Genomic DNA, 25,236 nt, shown 5'->3' on the forward strand with positions numbered 1-25,236 from the left:
CCGCACAAAGCGTGTTACACAAAACATGCATTGTATGTTGTGCATGTTTTGCCATTTTTCCTTGTTAGCAAAAGCATGTATCTGAAATTTGATGCAACCTCTTTACATTTCTCTGCAATAACTTAGTAATTTGTGGAATCACAGAGGATGTTAAATAGCACAATGCTTACAAAGAGCAGATGTCAAAATTCTTCAGTCTCACAGTCTGCTGTTGTGGAAAAAAGTACCCAGTTTAACAGGTTTTGTTACCACAAATGAATCTACTTACCTTTTTGCACATACTATAGATCATTTCAAGATATTTTGTGTCTGATAGAAGTGTATCTGTATCAACAGTAACATAATTATGCAAGAGAGGCATCATGTCTGCATTAAAAGAAGAATGATCACAGTCAGTTATTATTTGCATGTTTTATTAAACAAGCTGTTAAATTCAGGTTGAAATCTATGTAAGTTAAGTTAATTATGGTTCTTGCTTAATGTTTGTCAAGATAAGCAAGCATCTAGTCATAGATGCCTTAGCAAAACAAGTCTGGTTGCAGCAAAATCAGAATAAAATACTTCCAAGTGTAACCTCACTTCAGTGTCCTCTTAACATTTCAATCAAGATGCAATTCATTATACAGTTGAAATCACATATATGAAACCATTTGGCTGATTTATTTGTATCACTTACCAGTAAAATAATCAAAGCCATCCTGCTGAAAGACTTCAAAAACAAGAGGAAGAAGCTGCCACATTTGTGCAGAAACTTGTTGACAGGTCAGACTATGAGCCAAGGAAAAGATCTCCTCATAGAACTCTAAAGCAAACAGAATCTAGGTAAATTTAAAGCCAATCACATACACTTAAAAAAATAAGCCAACAGAAGTACACATACCTAATACATGTTGCTGCAAAACTGTTCCAATCACTTGCAAACAGATCCCTTCCAGCTGCTGGGTAATCTGGAAAAGGAAATTTATGACCGTTTTCAGTACTTTGGAGTTGAAATTAAACACATTTGAAAAAAAAAAGCTGTTTCTATTTATACAAAATAGTCTTCTAAAAACAATTCAAAAGTTCTCACAGTAGCAGCACTCTTAGCTAGGGAGTTGTAAGACAGCTTTTAATATGAGGTGGTTTTGGAATATTATGTGAATACTGGACGAATCTCATTATCGGGTATGCTTTAAAAAGAAAAGCCTGACAGTAACCCTATGCAACAGTTCAGTCCTATTAAAACACAAGTAAAAGTATATATCAGCAGGGTAAGCAATGAAAGCTACAGGAAGTATTTGCTGTTCCAGAAAAGTGAAATTTCAAAAAACAAACCAGATAATAAACAAATACCAAACCATTTCCCAAACCTATCTTAGGATATTCATATGGTATGTGGACAATCAGTGTAAATGCTGGTCTACAGATTCAGACACCCTTCCCAATTAGTATTTATTAGTCCATGGAACAGCTAACAAAACAGTCATTAATCTGTTCAGGGCACTTACCTTGCATAGGGACAAATAAGGGTTGAGTTTTTGGTCTTAGCTATGCAGAAGAGGATTTGAAACTAACCAGCTAAATACCTTATCTCTTGGAACACTGGTCATCCTGTGTGAGATGTCACTAAATAGAAATGTTTACTGATCAACGTTTTACAATTGAGTTCCTCAGGACTAGCATACTGTTACACAAACTTTTCATTTAGATATCAAGAATTTGCTGACAAAAACAAGTACGTGAAAAGCTGGCTGAGCAGCTTCAGCAACAAGCAATTGAGCCAAACTGGTCCTTGGTTTATTGCACAGCAGCATGGCATTCTGCCCTTGGGTATTCAGAATTAATGTTATGCTGCTTCCTTACTAAAGTCTTCAGAGCCCTGGGATTACAATTTATTACTGAACTGTTTAGTCACTAAAAACCTAGAATGTATTTATCAAAGAATCAGTAGTTGACTTTGTCAAGAAGGATTTTATTCAGCAACAGCATCTTTTGAACAAGCTGTGCTTTGGATGAGAAGTTAGTCCATTCAGTACAACAAAACTAATGAACAAATGCTTTCATCACACTGGAGAATTCTACAGTGCAGATGAGGCAGGTTAAAAAAACCCCCTATCATTTAGCACAGCCACAACAGCTGTATTTACAGACAATGATTCTGTGTTGCAGAGAGCAAACTAAGTCAGCAGAGTCCATGTTGAAAGCTAACTGAAGTTTTACCTATTTTCTTTGAAGGGCAGACCTCATCAAATCAGATGAGTTTTTCCAGCTGAGCTGACAGAGTTCTACCTGTTAGAGACAAGTTGCTTTCACCTATTTGAGCAAGAACTTGGATTCTTATGGGAAATACTGTGACAACATTCATGCTCTATTACAACACATACTGTGTTAGAAACGTGACCCACTCTGTTACAACTTCTTTCATGGTAAGTACTTCACTGTTTTCTGTTTTAAGATTTTTTTGGCTGAAAGGACAGTTTTTCAGATAACAATGTCAGGAACACTGGAACTACAAAAGACTTTCAGTGTCTTAGACAATACATATTAACTTTAAAGTAATTTTTACTTACTTCCTTGTGATCTTCAACTACACTGAGAAGCGTATCAATAGTATTCAAGATTCCCATTGCTGTCACTGCTTTGTCATCACTGCCTTCTTCATCTGGTCCAGTCTGGATCACCTGATTAAATGTCATTGCCTGCATGTAATAGAAAAACAACCCATAAATATGTTATTTAATGAGGACATGCTTGGAGATTAAGAACAACTGGGCAAGTCTGTTATTCTACACAATTCAAGGAGGAGTCCTGCAAAGAAAACGTGTATGAATATTAGAAGGTGACTGCTCCATTCCAGAGTTTGTTTTCAAGATTGATAAAATTTGAATGTTAAGCCATTTGAGCTGTCATCCTTTATCCACTCATGATTAAAAAGATATAAATGACATTACTTTCCATGCAAAAGAATACATTTTCTACAAGTAAGTTTTTCTGACACAATGTTTAATTGATAGCTGAACTAGACTGGATCACTTTGCAGGCATTTCCAGAGGGGACATGCAAACAATTTCATTTTAACTCGAAGGCAAGGGCCTTTAAGAGGGAAGCACTGAGCTGATCTCTGCTTTTAAAACTATTAGTACAACTTGCTAGTACAGGTCACTCAAGCTCTGAATTTCTCCTGCAGATTCAATTCAACTCAAAACAGAAAATTGAAGTCACATTGTCACTACCTAAAAGGTGCTACCAAAATCAATTATTAACACTATCAGGAGAAAACATGTACAAAGATTTCTCAAACATTTCTACAGTCGTTCTTGGAAATTTCCATTTAGTTCAAGTTAAGCTACTTCTGAGAAAAAAACAGTCTAAATGTAGAAGAAAATTACCTGTATCAATGCACTTAAGCAGACTGGAGTAGCAACTGCTATTCATCGACGGACAACTATCTTAATTTTAAATACTAATCTTTCACACATTAAGCATCTTCCTAAGTCATCAGAAAGTCTTACCAAATGCTGTGTCATTTCTACTGCAATTGGGGTAACTTCTTCACTATATTCACAGATCATCTTCTGAATCACATTAGTAAGATCATCATTTTCAGTCTCTCTTATAATATGAAGTAAAGCTTGCATTACAGGTCTAATGAATGGAGTAATATATTCTTTAGCTGTAAAACAAGTGGAAATATTTGAATTTACATTCTTGCAAAACTGCAGGTTTAGAATAAGAAAGTAAATATACACTTTATTAATATTTAGTGCTTTGGCATTCATATGCCAAAACCATAGGTAGTATAAATCATTGTAGCGACACTAATATTCATGATTTTTAAATGAAAATTTATACCAAGAGGATCACAACTGAAATATGAAAACTAGAGTTCTACAGTCTTTATGGAATGCAAGATTACTTATCAATGTAAATTCTAATTGAACAGGAAGAGGTACATGTGCATTTTTGTCAAATTAGACAGAATTTATGTTTCCTTTGTGGCTTTTATGCCAGCTTCAGGAATACTAAGCACTGTAGCGCCTGCCAGGATTTACTTTTTTAAAAAAATAAATGTTAACATGAATGAATGTATGCTGAGACAGATGTGCTTATATTGCCACTGTATTCCTGATTCAATAATTAGGTTCTGTAAAACTGGATTTATTGTACCTTGAAATTGTGATAATGTTATTTATAAAAAAATATAAATTTTTCCAGCTGGAAAACTACAATAAGTGATTGCAAATTACAACTGCAAGAAGTAAATTAACACCAGGAAGAAAAGAAGTCTCCCTGAACATTGCAATATTGATGTCTATTCCATTGAAGTTTGCTGTAGCTTTAAGACAAGAGGGCTACCTTTCTCTTGATTACTGATCAGAACTTGAAGTGCTATTGCAGCTTCCACTTTCACAGGCATTTCCCTATCGTCTATCAGACACCGTCTTGTAAGTTCTAAGGCTGTCTGGAGATTCTGGTCACTTTTAAATTTGACTTCACAAAAATAATGAAGAACCCAACAAGCCTGAAAAAAAGATAATGAACAAATTCAGAGTTACAAAGCATATAGACAGGATTACTGACTACTCATATACCCATAACCTACACAAATTATTAAATGTAAAGTACAATTACTGGTGAATAAAGATTCGAAGATGTTTGAGAGTGTGGAGGCTGGCCAGTGGGAGGCTTGTCTTTCAGACATCACTAGACCAGTACTATGATCTCAAGTTCATCTTTGGCCACAGGTTTTGTGTGAGCAGTACAGTCTAAATGCAAAACACAACTAGACCATACCACCAGACACAGATGGAACACTATGCACACAGTTCTGCAGCCACTCTAAGACTATACAGTAGCCATCTGTAATCACACATAAAGACTGATACTGATCTCTGAAATAAGCATACAATTTATTACAGAAAAGGTACAGAAAGGAGTGCATTTGTTAGAGGGGAAAAAAAATACGAACATTCTGGAACACTTGAGTTGGAACAGAGCCTATGGTAACAATAACTCTTACACTTTCTTACCCGTGCTCTCATGTAACCCAGCTCACTGCTGAAGAGAGGGAACACATGATTCTGCAACATATATTCCATCTGATCTTTATATATTTTTTTCTGTCAGAACATGAATAGAAACACATCAGTTTAAAACTTTGTATAAAAATGCATTTCTAATCCAGTAAAAAAAAGTCACATAAAAGTGGGAACAGCATAACAAAACCCTCAGACTTTTAACTTCCCCCTTTAATAAAGTCCACTAAGCAGCAATGAAATCCTGCATTAGTAATTAAACTTGGATCCTACACAGACTTTTATAATTTTCAGTCAAAACAGTGACACTTTTTTTCCTGTCATTTTTTGACTCCTAGAGACACCTTCTGCTTGGCAATACATTACTCTGGTAGCAAAAGTGGTCAGGGAAACTTCTCAGAGCCATGGTTCAAATACAAGTCTGTGCCCTGTGTCGTTTTTGCTACTATTCTGATTGAACAAGGTTACTAATTTCCTCTGTTCTATACACAGAAAAGATCTCAATAAATCAGCAGCCTCCCTCTGGGTGGATTTTTTTTTCTTTCTTCAATAAAAAAAAGGGAATGTAGCTAAGTGTAGCATAGGAAATGGTGTAGTAATTCTTACTAGAAGCAGAGAACTTAAAGGAACTTAAAACAATAATCTGAACTTGAACATGATCTAATGAAACTCATGTAATTAAGCTGACAACAAAACCAAAACAATTAAGTTCAACAGCTTTATAAAAATTTGTCAGTGATTCAAAAACTTGTAAACTCAAAGAGTTATTCTTATTTCTTCTATGACACTACACATGAAAGTAAGGAAAAGAAAAAAAAAAAAAACAACAAACAAAAGAACCACCATATTTGTTATGCTTACTTTTAGGAGAATTTCAGCCAAAGAACCGATCATATGTAAAGCACCATCTTTCTTACGAGGGTCAGCATTTGGCTCCGTAAGGATCTGATAACAAAAGCCCATTGTCTTCTGCAAGACCTAGATTACGCGTAAGTTTAGTCAAAATATTTCCATCAGTCATCTCAGGTACCATTCTCTGTGCTCTGAAATACTTAAATATCTAATTATCTGCTCCAAGTCTAGAATTTGGATCATGTTTTATGTCTCCGTTATAAACACACAACATTCTTGATAAATAGGTCCCAGGGGAACTGGCAAATACAAAAATCACAGAAAGACTACTGCAAAACAAATTTGAGAGAAGCAGTAAGTTCTAATGTACCATTATATGACAGAGAAGTAAAACTTCTATTAGCAGTTCTTTGAGCAAATAGAGACTATAAACTAAAACTAGCTAACATTGTATTTAAGTAAAATCCTTGAATACCTTACCTCTTTCCTTTTACTACATGATGTAAACAATAATGTCTGAGCAGCAGTTGTTGGAGAAATGAAGTCTTCAAATACATCTATTAAGTAAACAAGTAACAGCTATAAATTTTGGTCCTTTACTATATTTCAAGATAGCATGTGTTACTATTGTTTGGTCTTGGAACAACTGTATTGTGAAAGCATGATTAGCCACTTAAAAAAAAGGAAAATTATTGCTCTTTTGGTTCATATTAAATCATTAGCCACATAAAAGTCCTAGTGGAGGGAAGAATTTGTTCAAGAAGTCTGAAGTATCTTCTGTCTTTCCCAGCCTGAAAGGACTGCATAGACTTACAGTAAACCCCAACAACAAAGTAGCAAGCCACAAGAGGTGAAATTAAACATATCTGGAATGCTAGGCTTACTTCATAATGTTTCTTTTACCATTACAGTAAATCTGTTCTGAAATGTGCCATGTGTAAAATTCATTCCAATTGTAAAAACTCCAGGGCCTGAAATATTAGCTGTTGCAAAGCATAAACTTTTAATAACATTAAACTTATGTCATTATTGTTAGCAATAATGGACTGTTTGACTTTTAACAAAAACTTTGTAACTGTCAAAATTAGCTACTTTTTCAAGTGCAGAAACACCTGTGTCATTGTTGACTGTCATATGCTATGTGTCATTTCTACCAGTCAAAAGATAACTATATGAAGTTATATTTTTTTGATAATACAAACTGGTTTTCTGTTTTTTTCTTTTAAAGATTAAAGCCATCTCTATTTTCATGAAAAACTATAAAAATCCTGCCTTTGTTGTGAAGTCATATTTTAACATTAGTAGATTTCAAATTCTCACCAAATTTCATGCGAATGTATTCATACGGATCTTCTTGCCAAAGCTCTTCATCAGCATCTGTATAGCACATCAATGGAAAAATAACATCTTGGATAATTCCCTGCAATTTAAAAAAAAAAAAAGTTGAAAAGAGGCTAGCACTACTAAATCAATCTCTTCATTCTGTCCTGTATTTCAAAGATTTTGTCCATCCTGTCACTTCTCATAGAAAATGGTAACATTCTAAAACTAGTTGGACAGAGAGGATTTTAGGTGCTACCTTACAAAAAAGAGATCTTTTAACTTAAGGTAGAGCTACGGCACAGGGCAGGCTATTAGATTTGCTTTTGATAATGGTATGAGGATATGATTCAATGTCATAAATTCAGTAGTTAACGCCATCTCCAAATTTGTTGTGTTGCTGTGTTACACTTAATATATTAAAGCACAAAGGACTGATAGCAAAAAAAGCAATTAGCTAGCTTTGCTCATGTATCGAGGTAACCTTCACCAAACAGGCTTAAAGTCTTTTCATCAGCAATTTATAAAAAGGTCCCTAAAACTTGAATTCTAGCAAGGCTAGAAACACTGTACAGACTGACTAAAGTACTACTGAGTCATTTAAGTATTAAACCCCGACAATCGTTTACTTGAATATGAGGTTTCAGATTCTTCCAGGTAACTGCATGTGACACTCCTTGATTGATGTAATTCAGTGTTTGCTGCAGAACTCTAGGAGCCATGTACTGCTTTTCCTTGTACTGATACAACACCTTCAGCAACACCTAGAAAAATCAAATTTCATAAAATAGCTCTTAATGAGACCATTTTAACCAGAAGAATTCTATCCTCCCTCACAATCCTACATAAGAACCCCTCTAAATCCAAGAAAAATCCCTGTTTATTCATTAGACTAAAATGGGTACTGACTAATCCTACTAAATGTCATTGTTAATTTCATAAGGCAATTCGCAGCTCTTATCAGGTGCTGCACATCTTTTTAAAATACAGTCCTTCAGTAAGACAAAACATACATCCTAATTCATCACCAACATAGCTCAGGGGACCTTTTCTGCTGAGTTTTATTATTCCATCTTGCCACTCTGAGGGCAGAAATTCATGCCCAAACACTGGATTGGCAAAATACACTCGTGCAGTCTACTGATTCTTGCCTATGTGCAGCCTTACTGCAATGATGCTGTATGAAGAATGAAAGTGTGCAAAGAATGATAAACCAGCCTCTTTTCTCTTTGCTTTCTGGCCCCAATTCTTCTCCTGAGGTGGCATTCAGAACTATTCACAGGGATTTACATTTGCTAAAGTCCGTGGCTCTCCACAAATAAGAACATGAAATGGACATGGGACCATTAGTAGTAATTAAATTTCAGATCACTGGGAAGTTTGGTATTGGTAATGTAAGGGGCTTTCCTTGCAGCCCAGCCCAGTCCAGGTCAGTGGGCAACAATGCACCTTCAAGAGCAGCAGCACTAACTGCAGAGAAATGATAAATCTCATTTCCAGGGTTTCATTTAATTCTTCACATAAAACGTTTTAAAAAAATCCCAAACTGAAGGAACTGAAGACATATCTATTAATCTGTAACATCATCAAGAAAACATTTTGGGAAAATGAGATTCATTATTTTGAAAACTAATTCTACTGATAACATTTATTACACAAGCACTGAAGCATTTCTCCCAAAGGAGATGCCTCATAATTGAGTTTAAAGAGGATGCATTCATTAGCCATGAAATTCACAGGTTTACAGTTTTATGCTCTAGATGCATTCTCAGTCCTCAAAAGTTTAACTGCTCATATTTAAAAGCCTCCTGGATTTAAGAGATTACTGGTTGTTACCCTCACCTGAGTACAAGGCTTTGGTGGCATTAGACACTGACTTAGGATAGGAAAGGAAAAGAGCAGCTGTTTCAAGGATTACCAAAGAATACGTTATGTCAAAATTCACTCTTGCAAACCAAAAGAGAAAATTATTCTCTGCAAAAACAATACTTTAAGTGACAAATGTTTGTAACTTCCAAAATCACTGTAAGAGTAAGTGGTAAGAGTAACATGCTTCTTCAAGTCAGAATAATTAAGGAGAACGTTCATCATTAAAGAGTCTAACAAACTGGCAAAAAAATTGATTGAATACGTAAACAACTCTGCAACATATTTTACTTCCTTGATGATATGCCTTAAATACAGCCTGTCAAGAAGTAATTGGGAAACTAATGAAGACTGCAATTTCTTGTGGTTTTACACACAGATTACATGACATTCTAAAGATTGGCTTCCTTCACAAATTTCAACACAAGCAACAAAGAAATTACCATCACTGTATTAACATAATATACAGAACTTTTATAATGCATGGATCTGAGACAGGCTCCATGGCCTAAGTAAGTCTCATAGTGGTGGCAGCTCAGTTAAGATTTAAAAAATATAAAATAGGGGTTCTTTGTTCTAGGCAAAAGTAGTAATCCTGGGTCTTCAGCAAACTAGAACTTAACATATAATAATACAATCTTCTCTATAGAAAAGTTTAAACAAGAAGGTTCAGTTTGCTGGTGTATTTGAATTTTAGAAGGATGTGAAATTTCTTTGAGAAAGATTCTTGAATGTAAATATTATACCTTCCAGAAAGAAAAACTGCTAGCGTTTATCTGAAGCTCAGTCAAGGGCTTGTTATATAAGAGCATTTACTCTATTTACAGATTATCAATGCTACAGAGGCCGTTTTCAGTGGATTGTCCTACATGGGAAATTCATTATTTAATAATTATTTTCTTTTAATCCACAGACATCAGTGCTTTCCATAGCAATGTGCTTAAACAAAAAACAATTGTGAAGAAAAGCAAGAAGCCTTTCCATAAAATAATGAAATAAGAAATCACTACTAACTCTAAACTTATTGTACTATTCCCCATATTCAGTGTTTCTTACTTGCTGAACACCAACAGCGAATGCCTTCAGGAACACTTCAGCAAACTCATTGTACTCCTTGGAAACATTACCAGGGCTTCCATACCTAGAATTAGAAGCAAGTATGTGAATTCAAGGGTGCAGCAATATTACTGATTTGAATATTTGTTTGGGTTTTTTTAGAATAATAATGGAAGAGAAAATACCTCTCAAAAAGTCTAGCTAAGATATGCAAAGCCCACTTCTTGCATTTCCACCAAGGCAACTCGGGTCTATCATCTTCATCAACTTGAAGGGTTTCCTTTAGGAGGAGGAAAAAAAAAAAAAGTATTTCCTAACTATTCAAAAAGAGATGAAATTAAATGTATTTTGAACAGCTCTACATTTTGCTTTTAACCTGGCATGTGTACTTCTAGCTTAGTAGAAGGATAAAGTACAGCATACCTAAAAATAAATCCCATTATATGTGCTGCATAAATGGTCAACAAATTCTTGAAACAAGGAGCCAAAGTTGTGCTATAATTTGAAAACAGAACTCCCATACAAGCTACGTATTTTCAAAATTTGTCTAGTCTGTTTTAAACACCCTATTTAGTTTTAGAAAATTTTTTTACATCTATTGAGAAAAAAAGAATACAGAAATGAAAGGTTAAACTTTTTAACATTCTAATGAATGAAAAATATTTAAACATAAAGACATAAATAACCAAAAGCCACTTACAGCTGGTACATCCCTATCAACAACAGTCTTCAGGATTTCTATCCATTCAGTCAGGTTTTGCTGATTTATCAACTCCAAAGGTAATGTGTACTTATTAAAGAAAAAAAAAAGGTAAAATAGATTTATTGTAAAGCAATTTGAAAATAATGTTACTTTCACAGTTTGGATTTTATCTCTTTCAAATCTTTGTCTACATTTAGCTACCATGAAAGATTAATAAACAACTCAGAAAACCAGGCTAAAAAAGAACTTAACACAACCTAGTCTATATCCTCAAAGGTGCTAAGAGGTCTTTACTCCAATTCATTCTGCTTATGCAATGCTAAGATGCTACTTAAACAGATGTTACACTAATTTCTGACACAATTAACAGAATATTAACAGTTTCATTACCAACTGCTGCATTTACACTAGTAATTCTATGTAGGCTGGCCTCTACGATCTCTCATTTGAAAACTGATTTTCTCATTGGTTTTCTAGCAAACGGTCTACCTTAGAGAATGGCATGCACAATGAATAGCACTGTATAAAAGTGAAAGTACAGTACATCAAGCATACCAAAACCCAATGATTCATGCCACAGTTGAGTGGTATGAGAAATGATTCAGATGTAATCTAATACTGTTAATATTCCTGTCATTTACTATTTTAAGGAAAAGCGTGATGCTTTAAATTAAATTACCGATCAAGAATACACAAAGTTTTTTACCTGGACAAGAGCATAAAATATTTTGAAGATCTGTTTCTGGATGAGGACAGACTGATCAGATGGATCACTCAAGAGCTGAATGAAACTGTCCTTCAGAACTGGTAGAAAGTGTTGCATTGCAGCTATCAAAGGACTCCGCTCCTCCGGTTTCTTGTACCTTTAGAAAAGAACAAACTAGTTTTGTAGATCTTTCAGGCAGCTTTTGAATTTTAAAAGTCCACCTTTCCCTGTTGTAGAAATAAGTAGGTTGTATTACAATTCATAACACAGAATTGTAAAAAAACCTAGCCATTTCTTGTTGGAGAATTTGAAATAAAGCTATAGCCAGACATTACAGTTAAGAGGCGAGTTAGAAAACCACTGAGCATCCATTACTCCACTATATACCCACATTAGTCTTCTGCTGGTAATGCACTCCCGTCAACTTACTCACTTTGAATACTACATCATGCTTAGTCACACCATTACTGTAGTGAAAAGCAATCAGAGCACTACAAAAACTGCAAGCAAATGGTACACATTTACTGCCAGAAGTGGCAGATGCTGGGCTAGTCAGGAAAATGCCAAAGACACTTAACAGAGTTCACGATTTATCAAAACATTTCCAGAAGCTAGATTACTTCACTGACATTGGAGAAAGTAAATTGTGAAGTCTCTCACAGTTTACCATTGATGTCTCTCATCTTGACATTTAATTTGTCTACATCTAACAATGTGATAGAGAATGTAGGTTTCAAGGCTACATGGTGGACTCTAAGCAGGCTTCGATTGCAACCCCCCTTGAAAGAGTGCCTCAGACCTTCCCATGCTGGATTTACCTAAGCTGAAAACAAAACTCCACTTCCTCTCTCAAAACATTTCAAAATTCCTAAAAGGAAATGAAGCCCCATTTTGAAATCTTCCCCCAACTTTTATCTTACAAAGAAGAAAGTCCTTATTGACTCAGGAGTTATCTCGGCAGAACAGGATATTGTCCATACTGGTGATGACAGTAAGAACAAAGTAAAATACCACTTTAAGACTGTACAGCTTTATTTTTCAATTAAGCAATTAATACTATAATACTCTTGGACTCCTGTGTGAGATTTTTAGGTTAGGGGATTGGGTTTTGTTTTGAAATACATTTTTGGTAGACTTTTCACTAATATTAAATATCAATGCTCAGCCTCTTAAACAGTGCCAATTTGCAGCAATATAAGATAAAGTCTACTCAATTTGCTGCCAGATGGCATGTTCTGTAAAAACTACTACAGAACACTGAGTTCCAAAATCCTGTTCAATAATACAGTTTGCATGTAGTTTCTGAAACAGAAAACTAAATATAAGGACTAAATGTTGCTCAGGAAAACTCAGTTTCTGATTTCCACAAAAGACACAACTGAAAAATACCAGAAAAAAAAAAAAAAGATTGTGCAAAGAGCAGCCATTTGATCTTCCTCGTTGGATTTGGAGAAAAAGAAATAATGTTGAAAAGCCCCAAGATCTTTACCTTGAACATTAAGGAAAAAAAAATTAAACAGCTAAAGATTCCTGTAACTCAAGCAGTAACAATTTGATCAAAGTCATAACACTATGCAGATTTATTCCCCAAAAACCTGACATAAGTAATTTAACAAATTTTACAGAGACCTGCTTGCACCCGTATTGTTACACAATGAAATGTGCATATTCCTACATGGTTTGTGAAACTGACCCTTGTTGACTTCACCAGAAAGCTAAACAAGTATGAGCAATTGCTGGCTCAGCTGAAGTGTTTGATCAACTAAGATGATGAACACACCTGTTACCTTAGTTAATCACACACTCACTGTGCTCATATCAAAATTCTTCCTTAAACAAAGATTGCTTTAACTATAATACACCACCAGTGAACACTTCATGTTTCATATCTTACAGATCTCTGCTGTATGTTTGGTTAAAGATGTTAAATTTGAAAATCAAGTGAGAAATTAGTTTATTTTCCTTTCCCAGCAAACTTGTAGTTTTTAGCCACAGAAAAAACTCCAACATGGGATTACAAAGGTCTTTATAGTATTCCTGTAAAAAAGGATTCTTGGGAAACTGATGTTCACCTGCTTTACACTAATGTATGTAAAATTCATGCAACCAGACAAGTGACATTTTTCAATGCAATGTTTTAAATCCAGTACCTGAAACAAAAATGTTATCCATGGCAGTACTCTGAAAGAGTAATTTGTGGATTCCAGCAGTTCCACTCCCTGATCCCAAAATCGCACTTTTTTCTGACCCAGCTCAAATGAACTTCCTACATGGCAGCAGTGGCAGCTAAGCTCCACCCAACTTCTCAGAGAAAAGTGCAACCTCAACTTTAAAGCTCTGAGCATAACATCAGATACAAAGCAGAGAACAGTCACCTGAGTCCTAGCCCAATACCTTGCATATAGGAGAACAGTAAGGTTTGATAAAGATTTCCTATGATGGGATGGATAAGGCTATCAAAATTTTCAAAAGGATGATACCAACAACAGTCAACTAATTCTGAACTTCCCAACACTCAAGGTTTCACACTTTGAAACCTTTATGTTTACTGTCACTGATACTTAGATACACTTAAGTGTCTAAACCTAGTTTAAATAGATAGTAATTTTCTGCAAAAGCGGAGATTTTGAGCAGACTTTCTTACTGCTATCAATCCACAAAAAACAACTACCAAATTAAGGCTTTACAACACCCTATTCTGTCCAGTCTCAAACCTTTAATGAAGGCAGTTTTTCTTTAATTTATTAGTGGAGAAGAGCCAACATCTGCATAGCAAGTATTCAAGAATTATTTTCTAAAATTAGATTTCTATCACCTTTGTGCAACTCCACACACGACTCTACATGGTTACACTATACATACAGAATACAAAAAATACACAAATACATTTTATTCTGCTGTTTCATATGGAAGAAAAAACTTACTCATAGTTTTTCACAAGTTGATAAAGACAAAGAAGAATTCCAAGCCAACAAGCACTGTTGTCAGACTGCAGATAAAATCCAATTTTCTCCACAACTGCAGTCCAGCGACTAGGGTAATCATGCTTGATAATATGGTGAATGCAAGTAGTAAGCTGTACTCTGGAAATCAAATGCAGAAGGATTAAATAAGTTACAACTATTATTTTAATACTATTCTTGTGGTGTTGAAACAGCTAATATTGCCCAAATTTAGACTTATTTCAACTTCTGGTTAGAAGGTTTAGGTTCTGTATTTTCTGCTTAATATTCTCCATTTGAGGAACTTTAAATTTCTACATGTTGCACAAGCTGAAAACTGTTTTTCCATCTACATTAAGTCTATGCTTAGGATACAGAATCTATGACAATGCTGCTTAGCAAGAAGGTGATCTTAGTTGAGCAAAAAAAAAAAAACCCCAAACAAACCCCCAACAGTCAGAAACCACAGACAATTAAAAAACAGGTTAAAACTGAATACCTAATCAGCTCAGGAGAGTGAATAATGGCTTCTACAATATTTTCACGAATACAGTGTCTATCTTCTTCTGGGATGGAGTAAGGTGGGATCTCTCCTGGTGCAGTTTCACGATCTGGCCAATACTGGGTTATCATATTTTTCAAGTAGATAACCCCTGTCAGACAAAAGTGAAAAATCAGCTGATAGCCATTCAAAGTACAAAACAAACATGCATTCTGCAAAAGATGTATTTTAGAACAAAACTGATTGAAATGACCAATTCATTGACCATCTCTGACTAGGAGAATCAAAATAAATAAACCATGCAAATTATTAACATAATAATACTCTTTTACCCATTTATTGTGACATTTTTATTTTTTGTTCTGTAAAGAATGTGTTTTATACAAAAATACTAAATGTATTGCTTTTATCTGTGCTATAGATAGAATAGTTGTGGAATATTTTAGCCACACATTTCTGAAAAATCCTTTACAATTATTTTCTTAGTATTTTCATTAAAACAAAGCTAATCAATACTAATGACTATCTAAAACATTCCTTGTAGGCAAAAAAAAAAAGGCTAATTAAGTTTGTGATGCAGGAGTGAATGCTAAAGAGAAACAGCTTCATTATACCAAGGTTATGAGCCACAGCACTTTAGCAATCAGGCTGCTGGCACAAACTCCTGCATTTACCATTTGACAACCAAATCCAAACTGCTTATGTGGCAGAATACGGATTACAGCGCTTGGAAATAAAAGGACTTACAAAATGCATCAGGAAATCTCAAATTACAAACTAATAACAAAGTTACTATTAATTCTATGTGCAAACCCACAAAGCAACTTCTCTTCCCAAATTTCATATGCACCTTCTGAAGACTCAGAATCCAAAGGGTTTCTGAAAGGGTCTGCAAAGTAAGAAACACTCAGCAGATATGTGCTCTTACAAGACAGAAGTGATGCAGACTCCACTCTGTTTGCAGTGGGATTTATCATGCCATCAACTGCTCTGCAAAATATGCTCTGTTTGCAAGCTGTGTGTTGTTTGAGCTGTCTCCACTCTCTACAGACTGCTTTGGTTTTTAATTGGCTTAGAGTGAGGGTGAATTTTCAGAGGTCATTTACAAACCTCCCCCTTTTTTTGCATGTCATACATGTTAAGCAATAACTTTTTTGACTCATCTTCTAAGTGGTACTCCCAAGCTGTAAAATAAAAGTGCAAGCTAGACTTATGCTACAACTTAGAATAGTCTACTACACCGAAGATCCAAATAAATGATCAAGATCACACTTCCTGAATCGTCAGAAAAAGCACTGAAGTATCATATTAGAAACCTCTATCAAGTAATCACAGCAGCTTTAAGGGTGATGTTTGTTTGGAGTTGATAACATTCAATATCCAATTTTAGTGATGGCTCATGTGCAGATCAGTGGGGTTCCAAAAGACATAATTTGTTTCCTTCCACTTAAAATGTTTAGAAACATTAGCATTACTAGTAAAAGGTTCAATTAGCTCCTTGTGCCAAGTGTACCAGCATCATAAACCACTGTTTCCCCAAAGATCATTATTCACCAAAGATAAAGGGGAGCAGCCACCTTTTCTTTCTGTCTTCCCTGTTCAGTGTGTGCTGCCAGATATACTTCATTATGACTGTAATTCGAGTGACTCCCAATTTTGAGTATTTGATATTAAAACCACTGTAATTCTTTAACAGTATCTAAGAATGTGCTTGTGGGTAGGTACTGTTAAAATAGATACAATGAAAAAAAGATTGGAAAACTTGCCTGCCTGTCTCACTGGTAAATCCAGTTGTTCGGACATAGTGATCTGAAGCAGAGTTGAAACAAAGTTCACTGATTTATGAGCCTGTAGAGAAAAAAAGAAGAATATTATTTAGTCATAGTTTGTTAAGTTTTTGAATACTCCTGTTAGGATTTACAATATCTTTATCATGATGTAATGCAGTCAATAGAATACCAGCCATTCAGACAGTTTCACAGTAGTCAGCTAAACAACCAAAGCACTGCAAAGTTTCATGCTCGCTGTATTCTGAAGACAGCATGGGGGAGGAAAAGCCCTGCTGTTTAAATTAATAAGAGTTGAAGAATTCATTAAACAGGCTTCAGGAATCAGCCTTTTACAGTCACCAAACATGTTCTTCATTCAGAAAAAATACTAACTTGAAAGAATATCTAAATAGTCAGAAAAACCCAAGTGCAGCAAGTTTACAGTGACCTTTAACAAGGTATGAATTAATTATATAATAATCTAAGAAACAGATCACAACTATGTTTTAGAAATAAGCCCAGCCTTAAGCAAGCCTGTCCAACTCATAGTTCATCTTTCTAAAAGAGAAAAAAAAAAAGGCAGTTTCAAGTGACCATTTATACACTACTGTAGCAACTGTCAGCACATCTATTCAACAGCAAACAGTACGGAGGTCTAAACAGAGTGACATCCCCAGAGTAACAACTTTGCAAGATCTGCAAGAGTTCACTTACAAAGAAAACAAAACCTGTTTTTTCTTACAATAATGAGAAATGCCACTGGTACACTAAATACTACATTGCATTTTCAGTACCAGGAAACTAACCTTAACATTATTATAGCATCCTTTACTCACCTTTCCTAAGCAAAAACTTGAGATGTCAAATTAATTTCCCTGGGTAAAGTGAATTGTAATCCTTAAAAACTAACTCTACTTTTTGTAACTGGAAAACAACATAATTTTCCTTGACGTCAAGAGTCAATGGACATGAGTTGCATCAAGGAAAATTCCTATTTTGCAAAAGGAAAAAAAAAAATTCACAAGGGTGGCCAAGGTCTGCAACAGTCTTTCCACAGAGGCTGTGGGACGTCGTCCTTTGAGATACTCAGAAGTCAGTTGGACAAGTCCCTACCTACCCCATCTAACTTTGAAACAGCTTTGCTTCAGGCTGAACCCGATGATCCACACATGTCCCTTCTAACCTAATTACCCCATGACTCAAATTGCCAAGATGTATTTCTGCTTTATCTTCACAGACATGTCAATATTATTTCCTATGCTCTTTGCAGCACTTCTGTCAAAGGCAACGGCATAGATCTACATAACAACCCAGGGAACTCTTAGCAAAACAACTCTTACCTACTTGTTACTCAGTTTCTTACTCCCGACATAAAGCAAATAAATGCTTTGAAGACCACTGAAATTATACTATCCATTTACCAAAAACAAATGAGTGTCTCAGATACTGCAACAGAGCAAATTAATATCATGAAGAGAAACAATCAGAAATTATCCTTCTATTCTTTTAGTAGGTCCAAAAGCTCTTCTGACAGTATGAAATGATGTCAACATTCTTCCTAAGCACACAACACTGCCCAGCTCACTCACAGCACCGGGTTCTTCCCTCCAACTTTAACTTTCCCTAGCAAATATCTTCTATAACTTCTAGTATAAACAAGTGGAAAAGGGACAGCCTGGGACATGACATTTGTTCATGTGTTTATGCTAAAATTTTATTAGTGTAGCTTGTTTTCTATCTCCTGTTATTTAAAACTGATTTTAAATGAAGAATTAACTTGACTTAAGAATCTCCCCAAAACGTTAAAATGTTGTTGTACATATTTATCCTGTGCACTAAAAATCTACAGGCTACAGAAAACCCACAGAAGCAACACTCACATCTGGTCCAACTGAAATGTTTATTTGTCAAGGGCATTTTGATGAAATGGGAGTAACTGACACTGCAACATGAGCACAAATCTTTCTGACCCACGTCCCTCTGACATCCAGAAAGTCCCAAAGAAGCAAACACACTTCAAATTAAAAAAGTATGTTTTAAACTGTCAAGTAGCAGTTGAATAAATACACTTAAAATAAAATTCACTTGTTGGTATTAATTGCTACTACAGCTCCAGGTCTGTTAAATTACCTCTTTTCTTAAGTAACATTAATAAATATACTTCTCCTGCAACACATACCAAATGACATGAGACCCTAATTCAGCACAGTATTTATTTATATGCCTAATATTAATGTCAGTAGAAGTACTCCTGAACTATGTGCTATTAGGAACTTGAAGAAACCTTTCATTTTCAATAACCTTTAACTCACCTACAAATAAGATCATATTAAGGTCTGTATAAAATGGACTTACAAGTGCAAACTGATGTCTTTACACAATAACCATGATAAACTTAACAACTACCTTTTTAATCATGAAAATCTGCAATGTATTTCATGTTTGGAAACTGAAAAGCACTCAATCCTAGAATTTTGAAAATGAATACTTTCCCTTTTTCCTGATAAATAACAACTATGCTTTTAATAAAAACTATCAATTTCAATAAAAAATATGGAAATTGCTTAAGAACTATCAAGGAACTAATGAGAATAATGAAACAAACTGATACAAAAATGCTGTCATAAAATCAACAAAAAAAATAGACAGCAGTGTACAAAACGGACACACATTGAAATTTAATAAAATACCAAAGAATAATCTTTTCTTCATTAAAAAAACAGGACTGAGCCTATGACTGTAGCAAGCTAGAGAAGCTCCCTAGAAATGTCAGTTCTATTAGTATGTGGGATTAATATATTTTCACTAGATTCTTTAAACTATAACAAATTTTAAAGGAGAGGACCAAAACAATTACACCATTACCTTAGGGTTGTTTTTTTTTTAATCTTTTAAATATGATCCTTATTAACATCCCAAGCATCAGACACCAATCAGCCACAAGGATGAGCTACTTTATCACGTTTAGTCCTTCAAAGCAGAGATTCAGACTAGAAATAATTTATGCTTTTAATATAAAATAGTGTAAGTAAAATACCTTGTACTTTCCAAACAAAGCCTCCTCTTAATCCATTCAGTTCATAACTAAATTCACACAGAGCTACATCAATGCTTCCATCCATGCATTCTGTATGGAATATAAAGGACTCCCAAGCTCTGCAATGACCCCGCTCCCATGCCACCGAAAGGAAGGTGATTTCAGAGAAACTGAAATGCAGGAGGAGTAAGGACAGCTTATAGCAAGGTCTGTGTGTACTGAATGGTCAAATAAAATTCCAGGTACTACAATAACCTGTCACTTAATCCCTTATTTTGCTTTACTACCAAAAAGAACATCCAATGTTTCATTGGCACTTGGAAAAAACAACTGAACTTAAAATAAGACACACATAGGTGCTGATTTTGTATCTATGACATTAAAAAATACTGAACACACATCCATTTCAGCTATTTTAATCTTTAGTATTTTTACCCTCCAAAGATGGCTGCCTCTGAGGACATCATGTTCCTCACCACTGACAGCACTGCTAAAAAAAACCCCAACCAAACAAAAAAACACACCTATTTTAGGTACATATTCTATAAAAATACTGGCTTTTTGGTTTTAGTGCATGCGAATAGCTAGAATATTTTGCTATATAAAAAGCAAGCTGCAAATGAAGATTCACTAAAAGTCTACCAGGAAACTATCTGACTGTAGAGGATTCTCCTGGCCCACACACGCCCCAGCCTCCAGAAGAATCGGGTGCACTGATGCCACTTCAGTGAAAGCCATTGGCACGCAGTGTCATTCTACACAGAAGTCCTGCATGTGAGAATTAAAGTCAGGATTTCACAATGGTTGCTATCACATACCCTAAACAGCATGGAGAATAGAAACAATTTCTGTGACTTCATAAGTTTTGACATCAGTAAAACTTTGTATTTGATTCTCTTGCTCCTTGTTTACAAACACCCTTTTAAAATAAATATTAAATGTAGAGAACTACGATAACTGAAAAAGAAATGGTTCTGTCACAGTCTAAGTCCATTTCCCAACATGTAACTCAACATTTAAAAGAAATAAAGCCAAAACTCATCTGAAGTCCTTCCCCCTTACAAATCCTCCAACATGCCGTGTCACTGGTATGACTTCGTTGTTTAAGAGCCAAAGAATTCAGGGACTTTTCCCAAGAGCACTCTTTGCTATGCAGCCCTGCTAGCTGAGGAATGTATTCTATCAGACCACAAACGTTGCACCACTGTCTGTTAATATCAATCACAGTTCCAGAACACACACTCTTTTTTCCATATTTCATTGCAGTTTTTCCTAGCAGAGCTGGTTTGTTAGCCACATGCTAAAACACACTTTTGAAAAAAGTGTCATGCCACCTACATAATCTGAAATGCAAATGAAGTTTGAAGCTAACATTAAAGAGACCAGTTCATGGTATATGAACTATCAACAGTTAATTATGATGCAGAAAAGCACTTTTCCCCCAGTAATGACATCCACTAAAGTTAGTTACATACATCTTGAATACTAGAATTATTCATATCTTACACAAAACCTGCACGCCACTAAATTATAAAATCAAGAAGCTTCATCTCAGGTAAAAAGAACTCCATGCATTCCTCTTAGACATTAAGAATTTAACAAACTGCCATTTCAATTTTGAAAAAACCAAAAAATCCAATTTTTGATCTAGACCATAACAGGACTAGGTGAACACAACTATTACACTGAGATGAAACAGGGTTGTGGGGTTTTTTTTTATTGAAAGGTAAGGTCAGGAACTGTAAGGTCATGCTGAATCAGCAAACTGCTCTGTAGCACTCTTTCAATTCTTTTTTAAGAACTCAGCAGGTGTGGAAGTCATTCTGACCTCAGTTTTTTTGCAAGCTAGTTCTGCCACCTCTTATGCAGCTACAATGTATATGTAAATCCATTTTAAGGTCCACAACAAATACATACATGCTTATCAGACCTTGCAAATACCCTTGATGCTCATTTCATCGGAATACTGTCTGCAAGTTCTGAAGCCTATCTGCTCTTCTGTTTGCAGTGGAAAAAGGAATCTGCTCCTAGCAAAAGCCAGCTAAGCACACACAGTAATAACTATTTGCCAAGTCACAAGAAAGTGGCAAGTCACCCTGTCTGCTAGGATTTTAACTTGTACTAGTTAACATGCATCAAGAAAGTAACTTCTTCCTAATGAAGACACAGTTCTCTTGGTTCCTTACTGCCCCCAAGGGGATTTCTGGTGCTGGACCAGAAATTTAAACCATCAAATTTAAAACCATCCTTTCCGAAAACATCTCTCATCCAGCACACACTAAAATATATAGATAGAAGGGACATGAAAATAATCAGTCACCTTTGGTAAAACGTCATACTAACAACTTTAAAAGAGAACCCATGATCTGATAATCGAAGCCTGGAAAATCATGCTCTTTTCTTGTTCTGACTCACACTACAATCAATATATAGTCGTAGGTGTTATACATGAAGACCGTGTCAAAAAGGGTTAAAAAAAAATTAAAGATAGGGGTAACACTATAAATACCTACCCTGAAATATCCAAAACAGCATTTCAGCATTTGGAAATTCCTGGGTGAAGGGCACCATGTAATAAGCAGCTTGTTTTTTCCCTTATGACAACTTTTCACTCCAAAGTTCCCAGTAAAGAGTCCAATGATTTAATTTAATCATTCCATCGTTCTGACATTTGTATCTATTAAGCAGGCAATGAAAGACACTGAACTAGGCCCTACTGTATTCTGTTAAAGTGATGGCATGTTATGGTGACTAGTCAACAAGTCAAAACATTTTTCCTTCCTGTCACTTCTATTAGAACATGAAAAAGCTTAAACCTAACTTTTGAAAAGCACTTTTCAGTAGAGCAACATGATAACATTTTCCTAAACAAACTCTGCTAAGCTTTGACATTATTATTATGAATTATTGGGGACTGGTTTTTTAAATTTTTTTTAACATTCTCAGACACAAAAATGTGGTTAGTCTAAAAAGATGTCTTAATAGCTCATATGTACTGGGATTAATCTCAGATACTTACAAGACATAGTAACAGTCAAGTTATAAATTCCCTGGAATTACAAAAAAGAAACCTGCAAGAAAAGTACTGTCTAGCAACTGTGCCTTTATAAATATGTTGATATTAAAAGATGAAACAACACTGTGTATTATTTTCAGAGTGACATTCCATAGCTGCATAGTTAAAAACATCTATTTTCATCACCATTTCTGGGAAACACTTTATACACACAGTACAAAGACTTTCAAAAGGCAACAACATCTTCTTGCTGCTTTCCAGTAGCTTACTTGGAGAGCCTGGCTCTAAGTCCTTGTAAAACACAGCTTTCCCCTGTAAGACAGGGACAGAGATGGGCAAACAACTCAGGGTACATCATCAGCTGGAAATTACATGAGCAGCTGTTGGACACAAGAGCTAGTGGCATTGTTCCCTATAACTTATTTTCACAGTGAGGAAAGTAAAGCCAAAGAGACTGAAATACTTGCATTTTTTTAGCATATCTCAACTCTTAAAGTTCTCACAGCATTTTATGTGCAGGCAATATAACCTGATAAAACTTGGTGAAAGAAGAAATAAAGCATAGAACAACTCATGTTTTAGCCAAGGTCAAAGGAAAAATAACAAAAGCTTGGACGATTCAAGAATCATACACCCCAGTCAGTGAAAACTTTGCTGATTATGATGAAGACAGATCTAGATACTTAACTCTTCCATTAATTACAAATATCAATTACTGACTGAAGCACATCCTTTTCTGATAAGGTAAAATGATCATTCTACTGAAAACCAGTCCCATCAGCTCAACAGGGGCACTTCAGACAAAATTAAGGCAAAATAAAAGGTCAACCGAGGACAACCATTAAACATAAATTATAAAAAAAACTTGTGTGTGCTGGGCCACGTGCAAGAATAGCATTCACTGCTGTAGGATTTCATCTTTACAGAGAGAGACCCTCAGACCTGAAATAAAGTATGACCTGGTAACACAGTTGTCCTAATTGTGTTACAATTAACACATGTGTTACAGTTAACAAATTGACACCACTATCCTGCAAGCAAATGTATGACTTCAATAAACGTATGCAAAACCAAGACCATGCGCGCAACTAAAACTGCTTAGGTGTATGAGGGCTTGCAGATTTAGGGTTTAACAACTATTTTTATCACAAAAGATTTGTGAAAGATCAGTGCAGCTACATTTCCAATAATAAACAATTCTTATGCACTGGTTCAGTAATGTCTGGTGTTTTCAAAGGGGCACAGATATTTGGATTTTACAGCAGTTTAGTACTCGTGCAGTACATCGCAGACCATGAGGTTTTGATTCAAAACTGCAAACAAAAGCCAGTTGCTGGTGAGCATGATCCTTCATGCAACGGAGTTAGTCATTTGCTGGAGACCCCGACTTGCAGAGAACAATTTCCTGCACACTCAGCAACTCAATACCTGCAGAAAATAGCTAAAATATATTTCAAGGAAGTTACTATATACAGATAATGATGTGCACAGAACACAAAAAAATGCATTTTGGAGCTAGCTCAAGATTTCATGTGTATTACTGTCTGTACAGGCAATTACATTATTTTCACTTCTGGTTTAAAGAAGAAACACAAAAATACTTTCTACTTATTATATGGAAAAGGTAGCCAATTACTTTATAAAAATCTCAATTAAACATTGGGTAGTTTAACAGCTATCTATTTCAAATGTACCTAATATTTATTTGCCATTCACTTACTAAATGACATGCAGGAATACAGATTATATACACCTTTCTATAATAGGGGAAGCTATACCTTTAGTTTTTGAAAGCTTCTCAGCCGCTAACAGAACATCTGGCCCATCTTTATCTAAGTTCTGCTGAACATCTGTTGCATTAAATATATTTTGTCAGTCCTAAAGTCTGCTTAAAAGTAACAAAGAAAAACGTTTGTGGCAAAGGCCAACTAAAGGCACCACAAGAGCTGCCACACAGGCTTATCTTCTGCCTACTCCATCAAGCCATCACCTTTTCTCTGAGTCAAACACCAGAACACCTCTTTTTCTTCAAAACGTCTAGAAGTCCCGTGGCTGTGTCTCAGCAATAAATAAAAGTTTTCACCTACCAGGTGAAGTGGAACAAAAATATAACCTTTTTCCAAAATTGAAACCTGTGGAACTAGGAGCTGCTGGTTTTGTTATACCCTAACATGACATGTGAACGTAGACTGAGCGATGACATACCTGGGTTGGGAACCTTGTCTTCCCCCGTCTTTTGGGCGCGTGTCGATACTACACCCAGAGAGCACACCTACCTCACAGCGCTGCCGAACCCGGAGTCCAAAGGATTCGTACCAACACCAGATAATGCCAGGCGATCAGAGTTCCTTCTGAACTCAGCCCAGGCCACTCTTCTGCTAACAGACTGCATTATAAAGTGATAGAGGTCTTGCTACCCCCTTTCCTGTTGACAAATTACTGCCTTCCACAT

The 25,236-nt window shown here is 35.4% G+C and overlaps 1 protein-coding gene and 1 non-coding gene across 2 annotated transcripts; both read right to left on the reverse strand.

Annotated features, from left to right (window-relative positions):
• Positions 1-249: 249 nt before the first annotated feature.
• On the reverse strand, positions 250-16,812 carry IPO7 (importin 7; the record flags this gene model as incomplete). The annotated part of the gene is made up of 18 exons (XM_010175987.2): positions 16,729-16,812; positions 14,960-15,113; positions 14,443-14,601; positions 11,519-11,675; positions 10,810-10,899; positions 10,295-10,389; positions 10,110-10,194; positions 7,817-7,951; positions 7,188-7,287; positions 6,348-6,424; positions 5,877-5,993; positions 5,010-5,099; positions 4,336-4,501; positions 3,492-3,652; positions 2,550-2,678; positions 881-947; positions 677-802; positions 250-366 (listed from the first exon to the last, which is right to left on the reverse strand). Coding segments are annotated over exons 1-18 (2,062 nt in total), but the record flags the coding sequence as incomplete, so codon positions are not given.
• LOC114818943 (small nucleolar RNA SNORA23) lies at positions 4,630-4,811 on the reverse strand. Its single transcript, XR_003766323.1, has one exon. It is a non-coding gene; the product is annotated as a small nucleolar RNA SNORA23 (small nucleolar RNA).
• Positions 16,813-25,236: the final 8,424 nt, after the last annotated feature.

The sequence above is a fragment of the Antrostomus carolinensis genome, unplaced genomic scaffold (genome assembly GCF_000700745.2).
Source record: "Antrostomus carolinensis isolate BGI_N321 unplaced genomic scaffold, ASM70074v2 scaffold33819, whole genome shotgun sequence".
In the NCBI taxonomy this organism is placed as follows: domain Eukaryota; kingdom Metazoa; phylum Chordata; class Aves; order Caprimulgiformes; family Caprimulgidae; genus Antrostomus; species Antrostomus carolinensis.